Here is an 11,625-nt window from a genome sequence, read left to right on the forward strand (position 1 = left end):
TTTCTTTAAATTATACGTTTATTCGTTTTTTTTTTTTTTTTTTTTTTACAGCATTTTACTGTAAAATATGAAATGTCTGTTTGTCTACTGTTTTTCCTAAACGTTTCACAGGATAGTCTTGTTCCACCCCTTCAATTAAAACTGAAATTCTGCACTTCAATTTCATCTTGATTGTTTTATTTAAATTCTATTCTGATGGCATATTGTCACGAATCAGGCCTCTGTGGCTCTCTCCGATGGCCTCCGGAGGGCACCCTCTCCCGAGTACTAACGTTCATGGACTACATTTCCCAGACACCCCGTACCTGGGGCTGATTACGGCACAGGTGTTCCCCCTTAGCTTCCCTATTTAAACAGCTCTCAGACACTCTATGGTTGCGAAGTCTTGTATTGCCCCGGCTACATTTCTGAGCGTTTATCCCCTTTCTTGTTATCTCTTGTATATTACCTTGGACTGTTCTAACTAGTTTGATTCTCTGCCGCCTGCCCCGACCCTCGCTTTGCCACTGTTTATTCCCTTGGATTACCCCTGCTGTACGTGACGCTGTTGACTGAATACTGCCTGTTTTACTCTGCCTGTTATTCTAATAAAAGCTGCAAATGGATCCACACGCCTCTGACTCAGCGTTACACGTACATCAAAAATATTATCTGTGATAATTTCATTTACAATAACTGCTTTGGGTGAGAGTGATCTAATGTTTAGGAGCCCAAACTTTAAAAATGGTTTTTGTTCATTTTTTACATTTTTCTGGTTTAAATCACGATCAGATTTTTTCTAGATCCTGCATTAAATTTATATTTTGACCTCACTATTCGGGGAACAGACACAGTCTTTATAGATTGGACAGCACAAGTACTTCTATCATTTAAGCGGGTAGAACACAAGTCATCAGGGCAGTTATTTGAGATTTGACTTAGTCATATGGAGCGTAGCGTCCTGGAGATGTTGTCCGACATGAGCTCCGCTCCGACTCTGCTGGGATGCAGGCCATCAGCGCAAAAAACCTAAGACGCTCCCAGAAAAGATTCCAGTTATTAACAAAGAGCAGTTTCTGTTCTTTACACCATGACAATAACCATTCAGTTAAAGCAAAAAGTCTCTGACGATCACAGCGTCGCGTTCCGTCTTGCGGAGGGGAGCAAAGCGGTTCCGGGTGGCGGTCTCGAAGACCGGAGGTGGCATATATGTAGTTGTTTTACACACATATGTAGTTGTTTTTTGGCTTAATGTTGTGTTAGAATCATTATACTCCCATATCTTTTGTTCTTTATTCTGAATTGTTTTTAGCTTTATGAAATGGTTGTATGCATTTGTCATTTTTATTTAAGCTCTTTATTTTTTAAAATGTGTATAGGTAGTATTTATAAAGTTTTAGCTTTGGATCTGTTTTTAGTTGTTTTAATACTACAATTGATTGCTTCTGTTGTCCTCATTTGTAAGTCGCTTTGGATAAAAGCCTCTGATAAATGACTAAAAAGGATCACGCCTTCATCAACAGCTTGTAAATCATTAAATAAGGTAAGTACAATCACCTATTGAGCTAGCAAATTTTACCTCAAAATAAAAAGTCATGTCTGAACATGAGGCTCATTTGGAGCAACAAAATAAAATAATTTGTTACAAATACACAGGACAAACAAAAGACATGAATTAATATTAGAGAGGGAGAGAACGAACACATACAATTTACACCCATACAGATTCTTAAAATAAAAAATAAAAACCCCACAGACTGTGAGCCCTACAACCTACTGTCGCGCCAATTCTTTGATTGTATTTCGAAGACTGATCTGACCTCCATCCAAACCTCCAGCTTTCACGACAGTCCATCATGTCCCGCATCGCTGCTTTGAAGTCAGATTCTGACCATGGCTGGGAAAAAGATGTTGAGGTGCTGGTGTTTCTCTACTGGCCCATGCAGCATCGCACAGGCTGGTGTCACTGGGCTTTAACATCCCAAAGTCCACGGTGCATGACATTGTGCACATAATCAGCAGGCTAGTCAATGTTTTGAGGCTGATTGCTTTCCCGACCCCGGATGACCTGGAGGCAGGTTTTGCCCAGCTGGCTGGGTCTCCAGTTTTCCACATGGTAGCTGGTGCAATAGACGGATGCCACATCCGGATCAAGCCACCAGCAAGTGATGCCTCATGCTATTGTAATAGGAAGCTGTTCCACTCCGTTCAGCTGCAGGCCATCACCGACCACAAAGGGAAGTTCCTCCATATCTTTGTTGGATATCCCGGGTCTGAAAAGCACAATATCAAGACAATTACACTCATTAGATTACTGCATTACTATGACATGGAAAAACATTAGCATGATCAAATCATGAACTAATAAAAATTGGGGTTAAAAAAAAAAAAAACTACTGTACATTTGTTTTTGGTTCGCCCACTTTCTTTTGACTTTGAGCGGCAGAAATTTTGCCCTCAAGTCCCTGCTCACAAAAGCTCTCAATAAATGCACAGAAATCAAACAAAAGGCAGTAAGACCTTTGCTTGAAGTGTTAGTATTTACGTTCAGTGTAAACAGCACCTGAATAAAAGCACATTTTACATAACTTGTTTACTTACTCTCAACCTTCGAAGGCTGCATTAGGCTTTCCAGTGAAGGCTTCATCAGCCACTCTCCACTGGATAAGGAGCGGAGTGTGTTCATCGGTCCCTGTAATGTCAAAGCAGTAACCATTAGTCATCATCAAGCCATTAATGCTACATGGACAAGCTGTTCTTTATGTATTTATTAACAGTAGCCTAGTATGTAACTAACAAAATAAACTAAACATTAGTAGGGGGGGGGGGTTACATTTTCTAATCTCATTAAACTGCTTAACACCTTAAAAAAAAAAAAAAAAGACAAAAAACTGGTGTAAAAAAATAATAATAATTTAGATGTAAATTAGTTAAATATTGTTCAAATAATTGCTTGTACAACGTATTAAGGATATTAGCAAAAGTCAGGCAGTTCTCTAAAACACCATGAACCAGACATACAGCAGAGTACCACTATGGTTGGCAAAGTCACTGCTAATTGTGACGAATTAAAACAAAAACAGTTAGGGATGCTCAAGTACAAATGTATAGTTGCTACTCAAACACTTACATTTTGGCAATAAACACTACAAATGATTACAATACAAGAGCATGTAGACTCCGTTTGGAGTCCTGCTTTTAATAAAAAAAAAATAAACCTTAAGGTTAAGAACCGGCACCTTGAGTGAGTTTCTTATAAAGATCTCAAGTCACACAAATATCAAATGTTTGTAATTCCGCTTAAACAAGACATACAGCAGAGTACCACTATGGTTGGCAAAGTCACTGCTAATTGTGATGAATTCAATCTAAATTTTAAGTTAGGGATGCTCAAGTACAAATGTATAGTTGCTACTCAAACGCTTACATTTTGGCAATAAACACTACAAATGATTACAATACAAGAGCATGTAGACTCCATTTGGAGTCCTGCTTAAAAAAAAAAAAAAAAAAACCCTAAAAGGTTAAAAACCGGCCCATTTAGTCTCAAACGAATCACCTGAAAGGGGAACAGAAAAAGGAGCTGGATTGCGTTCAAGAGGGAATGCAGTCAGAGCAAAGCAGGATCAGGATAAAAGCATACTTGGCTCATAGTAGTCATAAACACTGATGACCGCTGGCTTGAGATTTTTCACTGTAAGAATCTGTTTCAGCAGCAGACTATAAGTCATGGGGACGCCTTTGGGAACCTGCAAGACAGAACGGTGGAACAGTACACACCAGAATATGGCAGCTAGAGATTATACCCAGTGTATGCAGTCTCACCTCTTTCAGATGCACTAGGACATGATCTTCTCCAGCATCAACCCGCTCCACTAGTGGGACAAATGAATTGGGAGGAGATCCAAGCTGAGAGAGAATTATTTTTTTTTTTTAATTAAAAAACAGCTTCAGGCATCTTTGAAGTTTCCAAATCATCTTAAACTCATACGAACCAGTGACGTATCTGCGGAGAAACCTGACAGGAGCTTAATGTCCACTAGAACCATGTTAGTGCTTGATTTTGGGCCATCGTATCTGAATGAAGGTGGGGAAATACAGGGGTTTAATCAATGGTACAAAAATTAAAACGATACCAGCTTCCCAGTTTAAAATCTATCAACTGGAACGGTTTCTGGACAGTCAAAGCTGTTCTTACGTCACCGTGAAGTTCACCATGAGATTGTCTCCTTGGCAGTCTCCAGTCACCTTCACTTCAACACTCAGTGATCTGGCAACTCTAACAGGTGTCGGGATGTTGTAGAAACACGCAACCTACAGTATGAACGCAGAGAACACAGAATTAGGATGGGCACAATCGAAACCGAAAGAGGAAAAGGTGAAGATGCAGACCTGCACAGACACAGCAGGATCCCTTCACGCTAACACTATATCTGCCAGGAACACTCTTCAGCGGCTTCTCCTGATACAGCAGCCTGTTGTCCTGATTCACATCAAAGCTATAAGATTCTCCTACCACTGAGGACTGTACGGTGCACCACGTGTTCGATTCATCAGAACCAAACGTGCTGTATGAACCGTCACTGTGCCTGTAGTTCAGTTGTCCTTGGTATCCTGTTCAGGTCAAACCACATGGAAATTGGTCAGGAAGTGTGATGCAGTCTGACACAATCAATGGTTAGAGCAGGACTAAACCTCCTTGGAATTTAGTCTTCAACATTTTCAAGGTACATCCATACCACTTTGAAGGTAGCCTGTAGCGGTCTGTCGAATGGCTGCTGTGAGTTGCTCTGTGGCTTCCAGGTAAAGCAGGATGGGGAGTGCTTGACTCCAGCATTTTCTGCTTCCAGAGCAGCAGCAGCCGCACCAAAAGCAACTGCATCATTCCTTTCAAAGGCTAAAAGGCGCAATTAAGCACAAGTTCTTGCCTACTGCATGCACTTGCTAGAAAGAAATCAACAGCCCCCCTTTTTGAATTTATAAAAACAACAATTAACCAATCCACAGAGATAAACAAATAACCTCCCATAACCCAGTTCACCACGTCATGCAGAAATCATTCAAGGAAAGAACGGCCTCTGTATAGGCCTACCTCCAGGGAAGTGGTGATTATAGTCATGGCATTGAAGGGCTAATACAGCGATATTTGTTGCGATCTTCATTCCCACGCGCTGTCAGAGTAAGATGTCAAAATATGGACTTAATCTGCGAATATACGATTCATTGAGTGCATGGTCCTGAATGGTTTTCTACCTTGAAGGTTGTGTAGGCATCACTTATAGGAGCCGGTCGACGGGGTTGAAAATGTATGCACTCTTGTTCGTCTTCAACACTGTATGGGTAAACCGATCGCATCGGGAGCAAGTCGAACAGCTGGGAACATGAAGCAAATGTTAGTTAGTGCATTGTCAAATTAAAATGCACTAATGTTAGTTTACTAAAACGGCTATAATGACCACCACATCATAATAGCTTAGGCTTGTCCAATAGACAACAGAACTCGATCAATAAATATTCCAGCACATGGATACCATTTTAGGACTCAAACGTCTTCCTGGCTCCATGATACGGACGCTCTGATCAACAGCACAGATGCCACACAGGGATCCTGCTTGAGCAGAGACCGTCAAAGTGTTTTCCTCACCAGGAATGGCAGTAGCTGGAGAAAACTGCAACAAGAACCAGCTACTACGCTTCGGACACATCACGGCTTCCATGAAGTGAAATATGCTAGTGCTCGTCACACCTCGTTTTGGAAACACATTTCGGTGTCAAAGGATGCACTAGCAGCAACTACATTCTCACTGGGCAGAACAGAGAAGGCCAGAATCTGCACTACTGGAGCCATATCAACACGGACAGATAGGTGGAACACTGTGCCACTTGTGACTGTATCAAAAGCACTCATGGTGATCTTCTTAAATCCATGGAGAACAATCACTCCTCTGGATAAGACCTGACAAAAGAAACAGGTGCATAAATAGGTGCTGGACAGACCACTGAACTCATTGGAGGAAAACAAAACTGATGTCCACTCACCATATAGACAATGTCAGTACTGTAGCCGCCAGACTCTCCAACAAATGAATACTTCACGGTTATGGGAAACACAGCATCACACTTGAGTGGTTGCTCGAACTTTACTATACTCAGTGCACTAATCGTTGGGTTGTTGGAAGAACCAGGTTGGAGAAGCTGAACAACCCTCCTATCTGTAGCGAAGTATGCAGACTTGGAATTATAAACAATGGCTGGAGTTGCACTTGCCTGGAGAACAAATTAATTTAGGTACATGCAAGAGAAGTCTTGATTTTAAAAAAGGAAAAAAAAAATAAGCTAATCTTACCACCAGATTCAGAGCCGCTTTAGCAAGCTTAGCAGTGTTGAGGGAGAACGTGGCCAGTCCATTCTGGTTTGTGGTCAGATTCAGCAGCATTTTATTGGGCCAGCTGTTACCATCCAGCAGATACACCGCTGTGTTCATGATTGGAGTCCCATTGAAATGACCCATGGAGATCTGTTGTGAAAGATTGCGGTTCTGAAAGGGAACCAATGTGAAGTCTTCTGCAATGAAGGACGAACTTTTACTTGCCTTTCCATTAATCATTTCTCCAGGTTAAAAATAATCTGGGAGGGCCAAAAACTTGACCTTGCCTACTTCAAACGTAATGGCCACAGTTGCAGATTGACATCACTACATCTGGGGGGGAAAAAATAATTTATGCACGGAATAAAAAGTCAGCTTCCTCAGAACACTAGCCACTGGTTACAATCAGCCCAGATCTCACCTGTTCCCTCCTCAGTGACATTCACAGTAACAGAAAATAAATCTTGCAGATTCTCAAATCTGGGGTTGAAAAAGAGTGACGTACTGATGGTGAGGGAGGCACAGCCAGTGTCATTCATCTGGTAGCAGAGCAAAGATAAAAAAAAAATAAAATAAAAAAACCCACATTCAAGTCAAGCAAAAGCACAAGAAAAGCCCTCTGCTGCACAGCAGGAGTCACATACCCTAGCGGTTTCATTCAGGCACTGACGGGTCAACTTAGGAACCACAACATATGGACCACGACACTTCCACCAACACTTGACCAGGTACAGGCTGCCCATATGTGTATCTGGGAACAGCACAAGGAACAAGATCAAAAACTGACAAGCCACAAGATGAGAATAAGAGTCACTCACTTGGCACAAGCCTCAACTTTCAGTCCCACATCTGCAATGCTGTACATCTGTGGTGTATTTATGGCCACATCAAACTTGGGCAAAACTAAACCAGAAACAAAACGCTTTACATTAAGACCTCAGATCTATTGTTGTACAGTTGCATACCGTACACGACTTACCATATTTTTTCACCTCAAACTTGGGAGGTCATTCTCTCACCAATAAAAGCTCTCAGTGTGTACATCCCAACCTGAGCTTCAGGGTTTAACTTGTGAGAAAGCTCCAATATCCACCTTGAGGTAACATTTGTCCACTGACCGATCCGGTTATTAAGATTGTCCTATAAAAACCAATTAACAGCTCAGGGGAAAAAAAAAAAAATATATATATATATAAATAAAATAAATCAGCTCCATTCAAAGACTTGCCCAAGAGCAAGTTCTCACCTCTACTACCACCAAACTGTACTGTAAGACACAAAGAGTGTAATTATAGGCATTTAAAAGTAAACATGCTCATGTAGCAACATGAATAGAGAGAAAAAAATAAAAAACACAATTGTAGTTGCACAGTGAAGGGCACAAGTTTGTGCACTTGCAATTGTTCAGATCACTCAATATGAAAAATCAGGCCTTACCATTTGATCAAGAGGCACATATTTGGTATCCATGGTGACAACTCTGAAATTAACTGCAAAACGAGACTACAATAAACACTTCCATTCATTACACAATGCACTTGAAATGATCAGAACTTGCAATATATTGGGCTTTCTACAGCTGATATTTATCCAAGCGTCATTTGTAGCTCACCCGCTTGTCCTGGATTATAGATGGGTTTGTCTGTTTGAATGAAAGTCAAAGGCAGGATAACGTCTGAACATGACTTTCCTCTCTTCAGTCACGTTGAAGCCCCTCCCTTTAACTTCCACCTGAAGCTTCTGCACAGATTCTCCATCTACTTGAGGAGCCTATAGAGAAATGCCCATTTAAATGTACAGCAAACCAGATGAAAATGTTTGTTTTTTTGATCCACATCATGACAGACCTGGAAACTAAAGCATCGGTGAAACGCCATCCGAGAGCTCTGCTGCACAAGTGGTGTGATCACACTTTTCTCAAGCAGAGAAATGGTCATTGTGAGTTTCTCTTGGGGTTTCAGAAGACTTGCACACAATGTGGCTTCAGAACCGGACTCAATCACTCCAGGAAACGTCACTATAAATAACCTGTGAAAACATAGGTTCAAAATCAGGTCAGAACATGGTTGAACGTTCACAGAAAGTGGCTGCCCATTTAAGAGCGCCAAGAGCATTAGACGCCAATGTAAAATTCCCCTAGTCTGACAAACCAATGCATTTTATACGTTTACAGCAAAATCAGAGAACAGGCCATTTTAGTTTAAAAATAAAGAACATTAATTAGAGTTACAAAATTATAATAGCCTATTTGAAAAATTGTTAGATAACTGGCTAGCTACCTGATGCTAACGTGAGGTAAGCTTTTAAACAAACTCCAAATATTTGTATGATCAACAGCGATCGGCCCTGATCTCCCGCCATCAACAGCAAAGAAGAAAAGGGCTAAAATGAACCCCTTCCCAACACAAATATCCATTACAGCCATGAAGAGCGATCATCCAAGTCCAGACAGAAATCGAGCACCTCTTTCAAAAAAAAACCCACTTCTGCTCAACAGCTGTTCAACTGCTTAATTAGCAGCACTGTTGCAGGCTTTATTTAAACGCTCTTAGCCTAATAATAATTGGAACAGGCTAATTGCAGGCAATTGAAGCGTCTTTGGGGCGGAGATACAGCCCCGGTAATTAATCAAGCTCGCAAGCAGAGACACACGCTCTCACTGCGCCCATCAAAATCTCACGCCAAATAAAACGAGATTCTACAAGCCTAAACGAGATTCTACACCCGCCAAAAAACAAGAACAAGAACAAGAACAAGAACAAGAAGAAGAAGAGATTCTACAAGTTGTTTGCCAATCGTCATAAAAAGAAGAAGAACTTCTACACCTGGACCGAGAGCGGCTCTCAATATACAGTGCTGTCTTCTGTGTGCGCGCTCTAACGGTGTCCTGTGCTCTTGCGCTAGAATTTTTCAATCTTGAATGAAATGTTGTCAAAAAGTTATCATCTAATCAGAATATACTTCTGACCGATGGTTGAAATTATATATATATATATATATAAAACTGTATTGTATGTGGATGTGGTCACCAAGCATAATACTGCCAAATGAACTATGAACATTGTTTTTGTGGCCAAAGGCCTGAAGTGGCCATGGGAAGATTTGGGAGAATTCCGGGTAAGCAGCTCGACAAACATTGTTCAGGACATGGAAAGCACAAGTCACATAGTTCATTTTCACTAAGAGACATAGAGAGACCGTGCTTGTACAGCCAAAATCCCTATTCCTAGTCAGGGTGTAATTTGAACAAGCTGGGTCCGGGTCAATCAGGGTATCATTCGAACACAGCACTTATTAATAATCAGGGTATCTTCCGATCATTCGTTTTTTAATTTAATATTGCAATCTGAAAAATGAAAAACGGCACATATTTAGTTTTTCAATTGTTCAAACAAAACTAAAAATCAAGAATCCGGCTTCATTTTTCGTTTGTTAACGTTCAGGGATAGAAAACGAATAAGCAACTTCGATCTCTACATGTGGGCGTGAATGAAACGCCCCTCTCCGCTGATTGGTCAACCAAACATTTAAGAGTCCTAAAAAAAACATAATAAACATAGTCCTCCGCTTCTATGAATTCTTAACGTGTTTATTTCTACTACATTTGATCTCTTTCTCTTCATTAAACAGCCAGGTTAATGAATGGCTTGACAGAAAACGTATCGAGGCAGAGCCTAGACAGAGCTTTCTTTTGTGTAGGCATAAATTCTGCAACCTACCCCTGAAATAGTATCTCATAAATATGAATGTACTTCGCACCTGCACTCACAACTACCTACACTCTTAAAAATAAAGGTGCTTCACGATGCCATAGAAGAACCTTTTTGTCTAAATGGTTCCATAAAGAACCTTTAACATCTGAAGAACCTGTCTGTTTCACAAAAGGTTATTTGTGGCAAAAGAAGGTTCTTCATATTACAAAAAGGTAAGAAAGAGATGGTTCTTTAAAGAACCTTTGACTGAATGGTTCTTCTATGGCATCGCTTGAAGAACCTTTTGAAGCACCTTTATTTTTAAGAGTGTACTAGCCTACATCTTTGGCACACCACCTGAATTATTATAGCTAACCACCTATTAAAATCAGCAGCGTGGGAAGAATGTATTGTAGACAAGCGCAGACCACTATTAATTTATGCGAACAGGTAGTTTTAGACCATAAACTAAGTTTATTGAATTAATATTGAGTATTGGCCAGCTAACTGATGGCATACAAAATTGTTATTTTCTTTGCCAACTAAACCAAAGTCACAGAACCGTTGTGGGACTGACTCGCAGCAGGCGCATAGAGTGGTGTATCATTCCTGAATGAATCAGAGTCTTTGAAAAACGCATTATTATAGACACCAATACAATTACCAATTATTATAGACAGCCACTTGATTTTATTCCTAAATGAATGAATGAAGCATTTTGAACAAATTGATTGAATAAAAGGCTCCTTTATTAACAGAACTTTTATAATGCAACTATCATTTCATTTTATTCATATTTCTGTATTAAAAATGTTGTATAAAACATTAATCTCATTTCATTATACATTTGTAATTGCTGTGCAAATGCACGTACAGCCGTCTAATCAGCATTACTCTGTAAATACATCTAAAAGCATCTTCAGACGCAGGTTCTATATCACTGAATAGTGATTTAATTGGTAGCAGCCTATTGTCATGTTATTCTAATTTATTTGATGTAAGAATTTAACATTAAAGATGACATACAAAAGGTAAAAAAATTAAATAAAATAATAAAAATAAAAATAAATAAACTGAAAATAAGTTGCCCCTTATGGGAAAGTTAATTTCTGACACTGATGGCACTGGCTTATTGGTCGAAATGTTATTTCAGGGTTTGGATATGTTCTTGATAACTAAAACGAGTTAATCATGACGTCAAATTCACATTTCACTAAATTCAATCACTGAAACAAGCACTCTGACGAACAAATAGTCCCATGCCAGTGGGATAACAACATACAATTTCCTAAATTTCTAGAAAGTGCTCTATGAATAAAACTCAAAAAAGAAAAATGCTATAGCCCAGTACCAGTAACCAGACCAGCGATGAGCATGGCCAAAATAGCCTTAAAATTGTTTACATGTAATTTTCGCCCACATGCAAGTAAACTTTTGTTTACTTGCTATATATATATAATGCTATATAAAATAGCATTATTTTATATTTTATTTAATTATTGGACAGCATTATTAAATATATCATTATTTATTATGCCAAAGATAATGCTAATTTAAATGTTTCAAAAGTTTACTTGCATTTGATAA

The 11,625-nt window shown here is 39.6% G+C and overlaps 2 protein-coding genes and 1 pseudogene across 2 annotated transcripts; all 3 read right to left on the bottom strand.

Annotated features, from left to right (window-relative positions):
- Positions 1-2,152: 2,152 nt before the first annotated feature.
- On the bottom strand, positions 2,153-4,613 carry LOC107576264 (alpha-2-macroglobulin-like protein 1). Its single transcript, XM_016262479.1, has 10 exons — positions 4,569-4,613; positions 4,382-4,462; positions 4,178-4,293; positions 3,975-4,056; positions 3,805-3,888; positions 3,623-3,728; positions 3,516-3,538; positions 2,581-2,671; positions 2,403-2,457; positions 2,153-2,252 (listed from the first exon to the last, which is right to left on the bottom strand). The coding sequence occupies exons 1-10, from the start codon at positions 4,611-4,613 to the stop codon at positions 2,153-2,155; spliced, it is 783 nt and encodes a 260-aa protein (XP_016117965.1).
- Positions 4,614-4,685: 72 nt separating this feature from the next.
- Positions 4,686-5,688, bottom strand: LOC107576265 (murinoglobulin-1-like). Its single transcript, XM_016262480.1, has 4 exons — positions 5,511-5,688; positions 5,233-5,352; positions 5,072-5,150; positions 4,686-4,876 (listed from the first exon to the last, which is right to left on the bottom strand). The coding sequence occupies exons 1-4, from the start codon at positions 5,682-5,684 to the stop codon at positions 4,686-4,688; spliced, it is 564 nt and encodes a 187-aa protein (XP_016117966.1). The 5' UTR covers positions 5,685-5,688.
- Positions 5,689-5,704: 16 nt separating this feature from the next.
- LOC107576266 (ovostatin homolog) lies at positions 5,705-8,371 on the bottom strand (annotated as a pseudogene).
- Positions 8,372-11,625: the final 3,254 nt, after the last annotated feature.

Source organism: Sinocyclocheilus grahami, unplaced genomic scaffold (assembly GCF_001515645.1).
Source record: "Sinocyclocheilus grahami isolate Dianchi unplaced genomic scaffold, SAMN03320097.WGS_v1.1 scaffold3414.1, whole genome shotgun sequence".
In the NCBI taxonomy this organism is placed as follows: domain Eukaryota; kingdom Metazoa; phylum Chordata; class Actinopteri; order Cypriniformes; family Cyprinidae; genus Sinocyclocheilus; species Sinocyclocheilus grahami.